General features: G+C 56.5%; 2 protein-coding genes across 2 annotated transcripts; both read left to right on the forward strand.

The window, feature by feature from the left end:
- Positions 1–883: 883 nt before the first annotated feature.
- On the forward strand, positions 884–10803 carry KLK15 (kallikrein related peptidase 15). The gene is given in 10 exon segments (XM_042970053.1): positions 884–891; positions 1009–1117; positions 1336–1469; positions 6032–6102; positions 7177–7279; positions 8853–9019; positions 9022–9064; positions 9359–9629; positions 9725–9874; positions 10514–10803. Coding segments are annotated over 10 exon segments (1221 nt in total). The 3' UTR covers positions 10679–10803.
- Positions 10804–12443: 1640 nt separating this feature from the next.
- Positions 12444–16724, forward strand: KLK1 (kallikrein 1). The gene is made up of 5 exons (XM_007074194.3): positions 12444–12505; positions 13930–14089; positions 15327–15613; positions 15751–15887; positions 16504–16724. The coding sequence occupies exons 1-5, from the start codon at positions 12460–12462 to the stop codon at positions 16657–16659; spliced, it is 786 nt and encodes a 261-aa protein (XP_007074256.1). The 5' UTR covers positions 12444–12459; the 3' UTR covers positions 16660–16724.
- The last annotated feature ends 152 nt before the right edge of the window (positions 16725–16876 follow it).

Genomic DNA, 16876 nt, shown 5'->3' on the forward strand with positions numbered 1-16876 from the left:
TGGCCCCAGTCTCTCAGCTGAGCAGCTCCAAGGAGACATCTACGCTCACGACGTCGCCCCCTCACAACACGCAGGTGGGAGCCCAGCCTCCCACCTCCTCAAGCCCCACTTGAGCCCAGCATTTTCCACCAAGAGCCCTGCTCTTCCTCTTCCACCCCCTGGGTCTGTGAGTCCCCCAGTCTCTGGGGCACACCCCTAACTTCCCCTCCCCCAGCCCATCCCTCCCCAAGCCTGGCCCCTCCTGCCTCCCGGCTCTCACTGACTGTCCCCTTCTCTGTTCCTACGCCCCAGCCCAGATCAGGCCTGTTAGCACCTCCAGCCTTCTTCACTCGCCTCTGTCCCTCATTCTCCCCCTCTATCCCATCCCCGTCCTGCCCCAGTAGGTCAATCTAAACTCAGAACTGACCTTGCCCTTGCGTACTCACTTCAGGGCAGTGCTGCAAGCAGTGAGCCCCTTGCTCTAGGAACTTGAGCTCACTCTAGGAGCTGCCCTCCAAGAGTTGGACACGGCCAGGATTTGGGGCGTGGTCTCTCTGCTCCTTGGGGGGATGGGGGTGGGGGAACTGGATGGGGGCGTGGCCTTACCTCCGGGGGGCGGGGCGGGGCCTAGGCCGGATGTTATCTGGGCAGGTCTAGGCGAGGGCTGTGGAATTAAGTTAAAATCTCTATTCGGGAGAGGGCTGGTCGCCCGGCTATGGAGACTTAGCATGGAGGGATGATTAAAAGCTGGACAAGAGGACCTAAAGGGTACGGCAGAGAGTGGAGTCTGTTGTGATGGGAGATTCCTTCAGCCCTGGATCCGAATCCCAAATCAGCCTCTCAGGCAGTGCGTGAGATCAGGAAGGTTGTCTTTGAGCCCGGGTCCTCATCCTGGGGGTCCAGGATGGAGAGGCAATTGAAGATGAGTCTGGGATTGAGGGCGGAGCCAGATTAGCAATGGGGACGGACATGATGAAGCAGTTGCCCAGAAGCTGACCGGCCCACTCGTCCTTCTTTGTGCCACACCAGAGAAAGCCGTTCCAGCAGTGACAGCCTCACGCTACTCAAGCTGAAAGCACCAACCACCAACTCCGACGCCACCAGCTCCACCGGCAGCGCCCCAAGTGTGCCAGCCCAGGTAACCCTGCCTCATCTCCAGCTGGGTCTGGAGGAGGGAAAATGAGCCCTATCTTTAAGTGTCACTGTGTCTCCATCCTTGACTGTCTCTGCTCTCGTCGTGTGTCCCAAGCCAGTCCTCCAGTGCTGTGGCGTGGCAATGTGCAGGAGGTGACTGAGGAGGTCAGCAAAGCCACCTGCTGGTTGCAGTACCCTCCCCGCACGCACATTCTGTTCCAGTGGGGCCCCGAGGCGCAAAGAGAACAAGATGGGAGAGAGCGGGCCATGCAGAGAGGAGGGAAGGTTACAGAAAAGGAAGAAGGAGATGCCCAAATTGAGATGAAGACGGGGGAGGAACGGAAGCACTCAGAAAGGCAAGAAAAGGGGAAAGAAAACAAAGAAATAGAAGGAACTAGAGGGGAAGAGAGATAGATGGAGAGAGAGGCAGGCTGGGGGACACCCAGAAGGGCTGGACTGGATGTTGGTCCCTCCCCCTCTGTCCATGAAGGACGGTGGGAGCTCTCTGGTCTGGGTGGAGGGACACGGCCTTGCGTCCACCGTCCACGGCAGTCCACCCCTGTGGGAAACCAAACGCCTACACAAACCCGTCCCATCACTGATTGGATCCCAAAACTCCTGTAGACCAATTAGGGACAAATCCCGGGACAGGTCTCCACCCCCCACCCACCTCCATACCTGCCCCTGCAGCCGCCAAGATTCACCTCGTTCTTCAGTCAGAGTTCCAAGATTCTGGGTCCTTCACCCAAACCCTCCTCCCTCAGACCCAGGAGCAAACCCTGCGGCGGACAAGTGCACATTGGCGCCACCTAGCGGCGGGAGCCTCCCAGGACAAGAAGAAAAGAGGCAACGTTTTCAAAAGTCGCCAGGCACGGGTTTCAGGCATTCATGCCTCAAAACACTCCTGTGAGGCAGAAGCAATTATTCTCGTCTTACAGATTAGGAAACTGAGGCACAGAGAAGCCAAGGACTTTCCCAAGGATGTGTTAGTGTTAGAGGCAAGATTCCAACCCAGGCCCCCTGGTTCTGGAGTCCACATCTGAATCACACCCTGTGTTAACCAGTCTTTCAAACGCCAACCTAATTTTGTGATTTACACACCTGCTCCATGCGTATTACTTCATCCAACCCACAGACCATCCCCATCCCTTTTCTACTCCTACCCCAAACTAAGACCCTGATAACCAGAGAAGTGACGCTTTGCACCCAAGAGGTAACAGGATCCCTTGGACCATTCTCTTGCTCTCCTCCCAACTTCTACAGCCTGGGTGATCTTGAACCAGTGGCGCCCTCCCCTTCCCCCTATCTGTTCCTGTGTGAAATGGGGCGAAATTAACAGTCATGGTTTGCTATGGGCTCTCAGCTCCTGACATGCACTAGCTCTTAGATACTCCTTGGAAAACTCTATGATGGGGTCCTCTGATGACCTGATTTTAAGGATGAGACTCAGAAGCACAAAGAAGCGAAAATACATAACAGGACCTCCCAAATTAGCAAATGGGGGAGCAGGGGCCTGAGCCCAGGCTGTCTGACTTTAGGGCCAGCACCCTGAAACACCACCTTCGAGTGGTCCCATAATGAAGGGGAAGGGGGAGCTTCCAGCACCAGGAATCCAGGGTTATTCCAGGGTGGTCAGCATACAGTGACTGTCTCCCTAGGGGAGGGATTCAAGGTGAGTCTTGTTCAGACAAGGGGGTCCCAGCCTCGAACCTCCCACTGAGGGCAGGAACCTTGTCCAGTGGGATGCGGAGTCACCACAGAAGGGCTTGTGAGCAGGAGGAGAAAGGGGTCAACTCTGAGTGTTAAAGAGACCTTCAGTGTAGTGAGACCTTCTGAGGCCACCTGGTGATGGATGGGAGGGAGGCTGGAGGCAAGGATCTAGAAGCTGCACCCAGGCCAAGGGAATAGAGAGAAGGGGTGGGGCTGGGGACCGCGGAGCTGCAGGGCCTAAGGGAAAGGGAGGGGCTGGGACAGTGCCTGGGGGAACTGGGTGGTGGGTGGAGCTGTCCCTGAGATGAGAAACAAGGGAGGAGGAGTTTGGGGAGAGACAAAGGAGTTAGGACGCGAGTGAGAAGGGCCTGGGGACACGGGGGGCGGGAGGTTGCCAAAGAGCGTGTGCCTCCAGAGGCTGGAGTTCAGGGTCAGATGAAAGAGACCTGGGTGGTTGGCGGTTGATCCACAGGAGTCGAGGAAGGAAAGGCTCCGAGGAGTGTTCGCAGGAGGAGGAGGAGGAGCAAAGCAGAGGGCGGGACTCGGCCTGCTTTTGGAGGTGAAGGACAACTGGAAAGATGCCCAGGAGGACTAGGATCGATAGCCCAGGTCTGCCGCGGTCAGAGTGGGCGGGAGGAGGGGCGCAGACGTCACCGCGTCGGAGGCGGAGCCAGGCGCCCTCCCAGTGAGCCCGCGAGCTTGGGCTGAGCTAGGTGTCAGTTCCCTCGGGGTCCCCATCTGTGTCACATGCCTGCGTGACTTAGTGGGAGGAACACATGCGATCACGATGGAAAGCTCTTAGCCTGGCACCAGGAAGTTCTCATGATGATTAAATACCCAGGGGTTCACCTCCTTCCCCTCGCCACCACCCACTCAGGTCCCACAAAGGAAGGTGGCTCAAGACCTCAAGTCTTAGATTCCAAACACCAAATTCCAGATTCCTAGTCTGGACTCCAGATTCAAAGGCTTCTAGGATCCAAGACTAAGAACTGTCACTCAAAGACCAGACTCTAGGATCCAGATTCCAGACCCAAACTCCAGAATTCAGACTCTAAAATCCACAGTCTATACTTCAAGTCATAAATGCCTGACTCTAGACCTCCAAACTCACAGTCCAGAGTTGGAGAGCCACAGCAAAAACTGCAAACCCCAAGATCCAGAATCTAATATCCAGAATCCAGAGTTAGGAGGCCCAGGCACCAAGATCCAGAATCAGAGATCTGAATCCAGAAATCAAGATCAGGAAGTGGGGATCCAGATCCAGAATCCACTGTCCAGAATCAGAGAGCCAAGGTTCAGAATCCAAAACCAGGGATCCAGATCAACATCCAGAATCCAAGATCCAGAACCCTACTCCAGGCACAAGAAGCATGACTCTAGAATCCAGTTTCCACACTCTAGACCCCAAATTCCAGGTTCCAGACTCTTGGTCCTATGTGTTGATCTCTGATTTGAGGTTGTTGCCCTCCTACTTCCTCTCCCTTGAGGAACTGTCCCTGGCAGGGAATTCTTCCTTACAGACTCAGACAAAAACTTCAACCTAATAAATGCTCATTAGGCCTTGTCCCCCACCCCACTAGCCACCTAGGCATCCCCGCCTGTAAACCTGAATCTCAACCACCTCTCACCCCACCCTACCCCCTAGACCCGGGTGGGGCTGGGAACTTATAAATTCAAGTATTCAGATACCTGCTCCCCTTCTTCTGGCATCCAAGCTGCCCCAGATGAAGCTGGGGGATCTGGAGGGGGTGAGATCTTTTGAGACAAAAGTCAGGGTTGGGGGGAGGTGAAAGACACTAGAGGAGACACAGGTCTGCCCTGATCTAGAAGAGACACTGGGTGCCCTATCCCCGGGAACAGACATGGACTGCCCTGAGGGAGCTGAGTTTCAAGGGCACCTGTGTAATTTCATGTGTCCTTTACTGAGGCTCCAAGTTGAACCTGAACCAAGAAAATGTCCCGGAGATGAAAGAAGGAGCTGCGGGGGGGGGGGGGGGGGGGGAGGGACAGGGAAGGTGGGGGTGGAGTGAATCAGGAGGACGTCCCCAAAAACACTTGTATCAGAGCCAAGAACAAAGTCAGGAGTCATCAGGGGTTCAGGTCAACTCAGCTCAACCTCCCCAAGGTGTCCCATGTGACAGGCTCCAGGCTGGGCAGTGCTGGGGACACAGAGAAGACCTTGCCTGAGCATGTCTGGGGATCTGTGATGTGATGGAGGCAGAACCAGGGCTGAGCGGCCCAGAAAGGATACCTGTTAGGTCCCAGGGCCTCCCAGAAGAGTTGGGGGCTGAGCCTTGGGGGCAGAATATGAATTTAGAAGATGAGAGGAAGGCTTTCCTCCACTCCCTAAGCTTGCTGGGGCCTCCCATGGACTAGACCCTTCACTGGGCAGTGCTGGTGATCCAGAGTCCAGTCAGGCCAGGCCTGCCCTCAGTAAGTTCCCAGTCTGGTGGGTAAGGTAGACACCATGGACCAGAGAAGGTCAGAAAAGGCCTCAAGGAGGAAGTGGACCTTGAAGGGAATGGCATACCTGCCAGGAGGAACAGCCTGAGCAAAGGCAGGGAGGCATGAAATCGCAGAAAGGAAAATGGGAGAATGAGCTATGCCTAGAAAGGCAAGGTCATGAGACACCTGATCAGAGGGGCTGGAAAGGGAGAAACCCCCATATCCTCAAAAGTGAGGCTGGGGAGCGAGGACTTTATCCTGAGGGTGCTGGGGATCTATGAGGGCTATAGGCAGGAGTCGGACAGGGTCAACTCTGGGCATGGAAAGACCCTGAGGGGGCATGTAGGGGAACGAGCTAGGGGAGTGGGAACTTGACTGGAGGGACAAATGGGGGGAAGACACACTCCCAGGAGGCCAGAGAGGAGGCTGGGATTAGGGTCTGGGGAGAGAATGTATCCTGAACCAGAGCCTCAGGGTTGGAGAGAGATCCAGGGGCAAGTGGGATGGTGCTGGGGGCTGACGGGCTGTGGGGCACCTGAGGGCCTGTTCTGGTGCCTGGAGAAACAACAGAAACCCTCAGAGATGGAGAACCTGGGCGGGGCGGGGTGGGGGGGGGAGCAGTCTGGGGTGGGGATAGGGGGGACCAAGATGGTGAAAGAAGTTTCTCAAGCAGCAGGTGGGATGGATGTGTTTGTGCCTGGAGGGATTCAGGGGAGGGCGGAAGTGTCCAGGTTCAACTCCATTCACTCTCTCCCCTCCCCAGACTTCAGCAGAACCCTCATCCCTTCTCCATAATGTGGCTTCTCACCTTCTCCTTCCTGCTGACGCCTGCAGGTGAGGTGGGCCCAGGTCAGGTCTGGGTCTGTGGGGGTGTGGTACCTCTCCGCTCCATCAGGAGCAAAGCCAGGGCTTACGATCTGCCAGCACCCCCAGCCCTGCTCCGCCCCACCCCACCCAGCCACCCGATGCTCCTGAGTGCTCACCCTACCCCAAGAACTTTCAGAAACCTGGGGCTGCTCTGGAGTCCCCAAGCCAACTGGGTCTCTCGCTGCTCCCGACAGCAAATCAGCTCTGGGGATGACACAGACCTGAGTTCAAGGTCTGGGGCCGCCCCTTCCTTGCTGTGTGACCTTGAGGAAATGACTTCGCCTCTCTCCACCTAGAGTGCCTTCTCTAGAAGACAGCACCTACCCATGACCACCACGGTGAGGTTTCAATAGCACAATTGTAGATAAAGCTCATAATAAGCATTCAACAAATGTTAGCAAGGTCAAGAGCACAGACTCCAGGTTCGAATTCCAGCTCACCATTTTGCAGTTACTGAACATCTCTGCGACTCGAGATCCCCAACTGTACCATGGACATAGGAACTGATGCCCCCAGGGCAGGATTGAATGTGGTCCTGTGTGTGGGGCACGAGAAGGGACTTAGCCCAGGGCAGTACCCCGTGAGGGTGTTGTTAGCACTGCTGAGTCCTGGGTACATGCTACAGCTCATCTAATTCTCAAAACATCTCTGTAGGGTGGGCTCTACCGGCCTCACTTGACAGGGAAGAGGGCTGAGGCTGGAGAGGGGTGGCCACAATGTCAAGGTGACCCTGGGTAGCAGGAAAACTCCAAACCATGTTCAGCTACCACCCATGGAGAACTTAACTGTAACCTGACGCCTCTACCTGGAGAAGTTGAGGGTGGACTTTCATTATGTCCCCACGTGACCCTCGCCTCTGGGGGCCCCTTGAAGCTCCCCCCTGCTGCCAGCCTCCCCTCAGGCTTTCTCTGTGCTCTCTCCTCCCTGCCTCCCGCCTGCCGCTGCACCCAGCCAGGGCCTCCACCCTCCTCCGGCTTGGACTGGCCAGATGCAGCCTCGATGCCCAGCTGTTCAGCCCGCACCCTCTGTCCTTCTTTGCAGGACAACCCCACCCTTCCCTTGTTAAGCCCCCTGTCTACCACATCCGCATTCCCCCAACCTTGCCAGGGCCCTTGGCCCAGTTCTTGACCCTGGCAGGCAGAATGTGGGTATTTTGTCTAGCTGTGCAAATTCCTGCCCCAGTGTGGGTGTCTGTGTGTTTGGCTGTGATCTTGAGGGCTCATATCCCCATTGCCCAGTAGCGGGTCACGGTTTTGTGACTTTGAAACATCGCTGTTTATGTCCTTGTGCATGGTACAATGCTGCAGTGCCCTGCGTGTGTGTGTGTGTGTGTGTGTGTGTGTGTGTGGTGGGTTTGCAAGGCCCTGTGTGTCCACATCCTGCCCACATGTGTGAACCAGGTCCCCTATGTGAAACGCAATGAGTGACCTTGAACACCAAGTGACTGACGAGGCAACAGGTCTAGAGATGGGAAAACAAGTCCTGTCTTGTGCCTCTGGCTATGTCTTTGACCTTGGATGCCTAGCCCTGTGTCCTTTGTTTCCCTGGGGTGTGATCTAGTGGGGCCACATCTAAGTGTTGGCCCTCTGGGTCAGTGTCTATTACTCTGAATCCCCACAAAGTGACTTGAGGATGAATCATAGTTTTGACCTTGATTATCTTCATTTGAGCCTGGTCATATGGCTGACTTACTTTGGCTAAATTTCTGTCCAGAACCTGAACATCCACATGTACATCTGCATAAATAAGTCTACGTGTCCTTTGTTTAAAATAAGTAGTCTTTATTAAGCAGCTATAATAAGCCAGACATCTCTCTCTGTCTCTCTTATTCATTCCTTACAACAATCCCATCTTACAGATGAGGAAATGTAGGCTCAGAGAGGTCAAATAATTTGCTCAAAGGCTCACAGATAACATGGACACAGGGGTTTTACTCTAACATTCCGATATAACCACTATACTCAGACTCACGTCTGCGCACAAGTCTTTGGGGGACCGAGTGCATATCCATGTCTCTCCCCATGTACCCTTATTAAGGACCCCACCTTGCTGTCCAGCCCCTGGGTGCTAGCGTGCAAGTCTGTGACCTAGTACGTTCAGACCCACACAGGAGACTGTAAATTTAGATGTGAGCTTGTATGTCCAAATCAGTGTCTGTGCATGTGTGTGTGTGTGTGTGTGTGTGTGTGTGTATCCACATGCACACCCACACTGGAACTGTCCAGACTCATATATACCTATGAATCTCTGTGCTGTCTGTGCTGTGATCCTTGAAGCTGCAGCTGCAGCTGTATGTTTGCCCGTGACCTTGTGTGGCCACATCTGCATTTGGCTGAGATGTCCAGACTCTGGAGCCAAGACTGGGTGTCATACACTGAGTGGCCACATCCCATCCATCTGATGCCTGTGGCAGCGTGGCGACCTCGAATGGCTGGTCCCAAGCGACCATCTTTCTGGATCCTTATCCAGTGTCCCTGTCTCCACTTCTAATCTCAGACGACTTCTTGCCTTCTGGTCCTTCCCCACATACCCGCTCTCCCAGAATCCTGTAGTAAACGGGTGAGGGCGAAGGGCAAGGGGACAGTCCTGGAGAAAACAAGCAGCAGTTGTCAAAGCCCGAGAGAAGACAGTACTTGAAATTCAAGGATGGGGACGTCCTAAGACATTGGGGGAAAGCACAGGTGAAAAATACATACTATGGGCAGGGTGTAGGCAAGGTGCCACAAGAGAAAAGACTGTGTCCTGAGGGATCCTCCTCTGCTTCCTCTCCCAGCGGCCCAGCACCACTCCGCCAAGACGCTGAAAGGTGAGGCGTGTGAGCCCTACTCCCAGCCGAGGCAAGCGGCCCTCTTGGAGCGTGGACGCTTTAACTGCGGTGTTTCCCTCACTCTGCAAGCCGGATGCTGTCTGCTGCCCACCGCCACACCGGGTATGAAGGCAGGGCTCAGGGTCCTCAGGGGCAGGATGCCAAGGGCCTAGGGATCTGAGAATCTTGGATTCTGAGGAGGAGAGAGCTGGAGCCTGGGGGCTGAGTTCCAAGTGTGCGCACCTCCATGGCCCCGGAGGGGCAGGGGCTAGAACTATTGGCTTCAGCGCCTCGGACACAGAGGGTAAAGGCATCTCCAGATTCCCCGAGGGGTGAAGGACCCCAGCTAGCCGGCTCTTTGGTCTTTCTGTCCGCTCCTCACTGCCCTTGCGGATAATCACCCGCGCACGCGCACAGCTTCATGAGCGTGCACCTAGGCGAGCACAATCTGCGCAAGCGCGATGGCCCGGAAGTGCTGTGGACTGTGGCTCGCCTCGTCCCACACCCGTGCCACGAAGCGCGCAGCCATCGCCACGACGTCATGTTGCTACGTCTAACCCGGCCCACGTGCCTCTCCCCACCAGTGTGTCCCGTAGCGCTGCCCACGCGTTGTCCCCAACCAGGCGAGGCCTGAGTGGTGTCCGGCTGGGGCCTGGTGGCTGATGACAAGCCTGGGACCAAAGGGAGCATGGCTCTGGGTGTCAGGCCTCCAGGGACCCTATTCTCCAGGGTTCGTGGGCGAAGGACACAAGGGCCTGAAAGTATGGATTCACTCCAAGCCCACCGTCCTCCCCAGTGAGTCTCCCGGATATGCTGCATTGTGCCAACATCAGTGTTATCCCGGCCACATCTTGTAGCAAGGACTACCCAGGGCGCCTTATGAGCACTACGGTGTGTGCAGGAGTAGAAGGCGGAGGCACGGACTCCTGTGAGGTCAGAGCCATGGGGGAGGGGAACAGGCTTGGGTGTTGGGAGGGGGTCGGGTTGTGCTTGCTTTGGGCCAGAGAAGATGCTAGGGATAGATGTGGGGGTGGAGAAGGAAGAGCAGTTGGAACGGGGGTGGAGTTGGAGATGGGGTTGGAGATGCGGGTAGGGGTGGGTTGTGTTTGGGGTGGATGATGTGGTGGTTGGTCTGGAATGGCCTGGCTTTGATTTGAGAATAGGAATGGGCTTGGTTTGATTTTAGAAGGAAAATATGCTGGGTTGAAATGCGGATGGGGTAAGTTTTGTCTGGGATGGGAAAGCCATAACAGCTGGGATTGGCTGTGTTGGCAGTAAGGATGGACATAGGCCTGGCTCGATTTTGAATGGGGACGACGTGGGGGTTGGGTCGGGTTGGCGTTACACGGCGGGGATTGAACACGGATTGGCTGAGTTGTATTGACTTGTGTTAGGTTGGGGTTGAGTTGGATTAGATTGGGTTAAACTGGGTTGTATTGAGTTGAGTTGGAGAGGGATTGCATGGGGTGGGGTCGGATTGGGTTTTGACTGAGATCGTGCCCGGTGATTAGGCTAAGGATGGGCGCACTGGATCCAGAAGTTTCCCACTCCGACTTTCTCTTCCCCACACAGGGTGACTCCGGGGGACCCCACACAGGGTGGCTGGTCTGTGGGGGAGTCCTGCAGGGAATCGTGTCCTGGGGTGACGTCCCCTGTGACACTACTCACAAGCCTGGTGTTTATACCAAAGTCTGCAGCTACTTGGGGTGGATCAGGGACACCGTGAAGAGGAACTGACTATTTTGGTCTACCGCCTGTGTCTCTGACTGAGCAGAAACTCCTGTAGCTGGCCAGCCACCCCATCCTGACCTGGGACAGAACTGAGCCATCCCTTCACACCCCATCTGTCCAAGACGCACATGTTGGCCAAGGATTTGTCCCATGTCAAGCCAGAGCTGGTGCTCAAGGTCACCTGTTTAAACACTGAGATAACAGTGCTGATGCAAGTTTCTCTGTAGGAGTTGCTGTGACTTTCTTCCGGGGATGAAGGGAAGTGGGAGCCAGAGACTGGGTGGGGAACCCAAGGCCACTGTGCGTTGCTCCGTTTCACTCGCTGCCCCGATGCCTAGGTGAAAAGAAATAGCTTGAAGCAGGGCTCTTCCTTCACATACACAGGATTAGCTGTGCAGTCTTGAGGAAAAGACTCGATGCCACTCAGCTTCGGTTCCCCCAGGTGTGAAACAGAGATCTTCATGTTGCTTACCTCACAGCGTTGTAAGGATTAAATGAGGAAGGTTATATGAACTCATTCCAATAGTGCCTGGCACAGGGCAAATATATCTCTGGACCCCAGCGGAAAAGACCCCCAGCACACGCTAGATGATCAAGAATGACTTCATTTTCTTCGAGATTCAGTTGTGGGCCTCCTGGCAGCCAGGCAAAAAGGCAGATGCTCTCCTTTTCCTTAGGCAGTCTCCCGACATGCAGCGGAGGCTGGGCTACCCTGTGGCCTACTCTGATTTTGCTGAAGAGCTCAGAGAATGTGCCAGAAGCCCATGAGTTTACCATTGAGGTTGCAGAAATCTCGTTCCTGATTCTCAACAGAGATTCCTCCCAAAATGTGGTCTTCAAGGTCACTGAATGTTGAACCACATGAACCTGGCTCCTGAGATCTAAATATTCTACTGGGGGAAGGGGAATTACAGTTTGTAGAGAGGCCTCTCTTGACCTTGGGAGGCAGATAATCTGGAATTCCTGGGACTTTAAAGGACCTAAACTTGAGAGTCCAGACTTGGACGCTCAAGGAGTAGTGGTGGGGTGTGATGAGATCCCAATGTTGTTCTGGGAGTGGGGGGGGGGAACATTGGATTTTGGAATGCTAGGGAACTTATTTAGGGAGACCACTGACACCTCGTTTCTGGATCTGGGGGCACTAGGTGGTGGTGGTAGGTACCCTGAGATTTTATTCGGAGAGAAACAATAAATGGATTTGGACCTAGATCCTGAGTCTGGGAGTGCAAGAATCAGGGTGTTCTGAAAGCCTTATATTTCGGAGGCAGCTGAAGCTGGGAAACTGGCGTGTTGGCTCCAAGTGGTGCGGGGAGAAGGGAATCGGAGCCCCTCAGCTGGTGTTTGAGGATACCCTGGGTCTTCAGGTGTGTGACCTTCCTTGGGTTTCAGGTATATATCGGACTTTGTATTGGAGGTCATTGATTCTTCCGTGCTCCTGTTTCTTCTCACCGCCCCCCCCAACTCCCCTCACCGGCTCTGTCTCCAAGAGCAGGGGCCCAGGAGCTCCAGGCCCTGCCCTGTCTGGCCTCAGGCCCCAGGAATGCTTCCAGCACAATCAGGGCCCGCAGAACAACAGGTGCTTGCTCTCCCGCCCCTTCCACAGCTCTGGGGTGGGAGGAGGTGTCCAGCCCCCAGGAGGCAGCGGGGGCAGGGCCTTGGCCGGCATCTGGATGCCAGCAGGGCAGGGGCGGGTCCTCAGGGTGGGGAGGGGGTGGATGAAGGCTTTAAAATGCTCCTTGGGGAGGCTCCTGAGCTCCAAGCTCACCACCTGCCTGCCTGTGGTCACCATGTGGTTCCTGGTTCTGTGCCTTGCCCTGTCCCTGGCGGGGGCTGGTGAGACAGAGGGATGGGAGGGGGAGGGGGAGAGTGGACCCCACTTTCATGCTGCCCTCACCCCCAATAACTTCTTCCTCTCCCACAGTCCATCCCAGGCCGGGTCCCAGGCTCTCTCCCAGCCCCTCTTCTGTGGTCACAGTTCCCACTATTGTGCTAGGTCCTGCTCCCTCCCAGGAACCCCCCAGTTTTCTCCTCCTCCCCACTCCGACCCCTGCCCTGAGCCACTTTACCAAAGGGGCAGAGGCTGGGCCATCTGTGTCTCTCTTTGGGGGACTCCTGCTCTTGCAAGGAGTGCCCCCAGTCCCAGCAGATCCTGGGACCCCGACAGCCCCCTTCTAGTCCTTAGTGGTTCTCTGGCTCTAGCTCCTGAGTCCCCAAATCCTTCCATACCCTGGCGACTTTTCCCATCCAGCTGTCAGTTCTCAGCTAGGTCCTCCAGTCCCTGGCATCTGGTTTCCCTCAAATCTTCCCAAGACTCCCTAAATTCCATCAGACTCCTACACTTCTCCCCAAACAGACTCCATGACTCCAGGTGGACCCGCTTCCCCTCCTGGTATGAGGATGCTACAGATGTCTCTTCCTTCCCCACCTCTTTGCCACTGAACCCCAGTCCAGCACCCCCAGCCTTCTCCCTGAGGAAGAACACCCAGAACTCCCAACCACACACTCCTTTCCTTGTGGAATTTCCTTCCCCTGCCCACGCTGCAGCCCTCCCCAAATGCACCCCTCCTGTGAAGCTCTGTTTTTCTAGACTTCCTTCCAGAATCCCAAGTACCTTCAGAGCCCAGTTGTCCTCCCCTACCTCCCGCAGGACCCCAACATGTGATTCTAAAACCCCACACCAAGTGGGAACGCAGGGAGGACCCACAGCTGCTTGGCCCCAACACATCTCCACCTTCCTTCCTCTCCGACACCACCCCCAGGAGAACCCCAGATCCCTCCAACACCCTCAGACCGTGACCCCAATCTCCATGAGAATCACCCAATCCCAGAAGAACTATCATCTGGCTCTCCCTCCTCCTGAGCCCCATCCCAGTCCTGACCCCAACCCTAGTTCCAGGACCCCAGACCCCCAGAGGACCCTCTCCCAGTCCCAGTCAAGAGGCACCAAATCACCCCTGTATCACCTGACCCCCACACCACATGCTGCCCCAGATGCCGCCTTCTTGTCTCCTGCCTGATCCCTGTGGTTGGCTCTGCTCTCAGCAGTCTCCCCCGCCAGGACCTGCCACCAACCCACAATCCCAGGGCAGGCTCCAGACTTCCAGGCCCTTCCCATACCCCTTGCCCGTCTCCCCAGACCTCCAGCCCTGCTCCTCTGGACCCATGTCCCCCCAACCCCGCCACACAACCCCCTCTCCTAGCCCAGGCCTTCCTGGTGCCACCTCCCCACCTGCTCTGACCCGGCACCCTCTCTACAGGTGCTGCGCCTCCCATCCAGTCCCGGATCATAGGAGGCTGGGACTGTAAGAAGAATTCCCAGCCCTGGCAGGCAGCTCTGTACCATTACAGCAAATTCCAGTGTGGGGGCGTCCTGGTGCACCCCCAGTGGGTGCTCACAGCTGCCCACTGCATAAATGAGTGAGTGGGGGCAGAGGGTCTGGGGGGGCGGTCTGTGCTCCCACAGGAATAAACAGTGGGCACTGTCCCAGATTAACCTCAGGGGAGGCTGGAGGACTGAGAGAAAGAAAGACATTCCTGGTCTAGGTCATGGAGAGTGGCAGGGACAACCCCAGGAAAGCCCTCCGCTGGTACCTGTGTCTTTTCATCTCTCCTTGTAAATGTCTTCTTGTGTCTCCCCCTCCTGCCTCCCTGTGTCTCTCCATAACTGGCTCTGTTGTGTGTCTGTCTGTATGACTAAGATTCTTCTCGGTCTCCCTCTCTTTGGTCTCAGCGCCTCCGCGTCTCTCCAGGTCTCTGTCCCTCTCTGGGTCCCTCTGCCGCATCCCTGTCACTGTATGTCTCACCCTCCACCTCTGCCTCTGGGTCTCTGCCTCACTCCCAATGCTTCTGAGCACCCCCCAGGATGGGACCCCAGAAAGAGGAAGGGATTATCCCCATATGTCTCTGTGTGAGGGGTCTTCCCACGTGCTCAGCCCCTCCCTCCAGGACAATGATCCACTCCAGGGGGACACAGGGAAGGGCTGGTTTCAGCTGGAGCCTAGTGGGAGCCCTGGAGGAAGGAGGAGGCGAAAGAGGAGGAGGAGGGGGAGAAGGAGGAGGAAAGGGTGGGAAGGTCTGGGGAGGGAGGGGGACGCCGTCCTTGGGCTGGGGGCCAGGCCACCCGCTCCTGGGGAGCCAGCCCCACAGCCCCCGCTGCAGCTGAGCAGGTCCCAGGCCCTCCCCCCACTCCCGTGCTCCCTTCCTGTTCTCTCTCTCGTTCCGCCCCCCGCCCTACTGCCTGTGTTCCTCACTCTCTCCCTTTGCTTCCTCTTCCCTCAGTCACGTTGCCTGCTGCCCCTGCTCCTTCCAAGTCTGTTCCTTCACTTCTTCTTCTTCCCCGGGACCCTTCCTTCTGTCTCTGTCTCCTTTGGGCTCTGTTTCTGTCTTCCCTCTGCCTCTCATTCCCTCTCTCCTTTTCTGCTCTCTCCTTTTCACTCTCACTGTCTTTGTCTCTGGCTTTGATCTTGTCACATCCTTCTGTCTTTCACTCACTGTCTTTTCTTCATAGCTCTTTACCTTCCCAACTGTCTCTCTCTCTCCATGGTTACTCCTTGTTTCTCTCTCTCTCTCCCCCCGCGACACCGCCCCCCCCAGGCTCCCCATCGCCCTTTCCCCCTCCTCTCTCCTCATTCCCTGGGGCCCCCTCTCTCCCCAGCAATTATCAGCTGTGGCTGGGTCGCTACAACCTGTTTGAGCACGAAGACACAGCCCAGTTTGTCCAGGTCAGTGGTAGCTTCCCACACCCTGGATTCAACCTGAGTCTCCTGGAGAACCACACCCGCCTCCCGGGAGAGGACTACAGCCACGACCTCATGCTGCTCCGCCTGGCAGAGCCCGCCCAGATAACCGATGCTGTGAGGGTCCTGGACCTGCCCACCCAGGAACCCCAAGTGGGGAGCACCTGCTACGCCTCCGGCTGGGGCAGCATCGAACCAGATAAGTGTATGCCCGGGCCAGACCCTGCAGCCTGGAGCCCAGACCCTTGGGTGTAGGGAGGAGGGGCTGGGGACCCGGACTCCAGGGTCTGAGGGAGGAGGGGCCGAGGAGCCACTTGGGGTCTTTTCATCTCTGTTCTGTAGTCACATACCCAGACGATCTCCAGTGCGTGGACCTCAAACTCCTGTCCAACGACGTGTGTGCCAAAGCCCACTCCCAGAAGGTGACAGAGTTCATGCTGTGTGCTGGATACTTGGAGGGCGGCAAGGACACCTGTGTGGTGAGCCAGTCTGTCCCCCCCTTCCCCTCCCTCCTGGGCCTCAAGGTGCTGGGGGAGGGGACTCGGGCTCTGGACTGCTGCTGAGAGCTAACTGGGCAGCTGTCTCTGCGGCTTCCAGACTGTATCTCCCCCCAACCAAGCCTCAGCGCCCTCTCCCTGCCCCCTTTCCTTCCCACACCCCCATCCTGGTATCACAGGCACCTCCCTCCACCACATCAGAGTTCACCTGTCCCTCCCTCATATTTACTGTCTAGTCAGAGAAAGCTGTTTGGGAGAGGTGACATCAGAGGGGAGTCCTGAAGGTAGAAGGGTCCGGTAGATGGATTCCGCTCCTCTCCCACTGACCTGTCGGCTGGGACTGTTCTGGACCCCGCCCCCTGTGCAGAAACTGAACCCTGAAGTCCCCTCCCCGTTGGCCATGACTCCAGCCGCTGTCTCCTCTGTTGGAATCCCGCCGGCCCTCTGGCAGTGGACTGTGGAGAGGACCGTGTCCTCTCCCGGGCCTGGGGAGTCACCGTCTCGAGCTCTGTGAGCCCAGGTGTGAGAGCTGGGGCTCCACAGGCAGAACCCCGCCGCCACGGCTGACCTTTGTCATTCTCTCCCCCTTGTGCTGCAGGGGGACTCCGGGGGGCCACTGATCTGCAATGGCATGTTTCAAGGAATCACGTCCTGGGGCCACATCCCATGTGGCAGCCCCAATATGCCTGCTGTCTTCACCAAAGTGATTTCGCACCTGGAGTGGATCAGAGAAACCATGACAGCCAACCCTTGAATGCCCCCATCGTGTTTCCTACCCCAGTAAACTCAATACGCATCAGATTCACCTCACGTTTGCTGTCCTCTGGCCTTCCAGGCCCTGCGCACCTGGAAGCTGGGGACCCACCCCGCCCAGTCTAGAGCCCAGTCCTCTCAGTCTCTCGCCAGGAAGCTTATGAGCTGGGGGAAAGGAAGGAGTAAAGACAGGTGTAGACAAACCGGCACGGAGAGAG

Source organism: Panthera tigris, chromosome E2 (assembly GCF_018350195.1).
Source record: "Panthera tigris isolate Pti1 chromosome E2, P.tigris_Pti1_mat1.1, whole genome shotgun sequence".
NCBI lineage: Eukaryota > Metazoa > Chordata > Mammalia > Carnivora > Felidae > Panthera > Panthera tigris.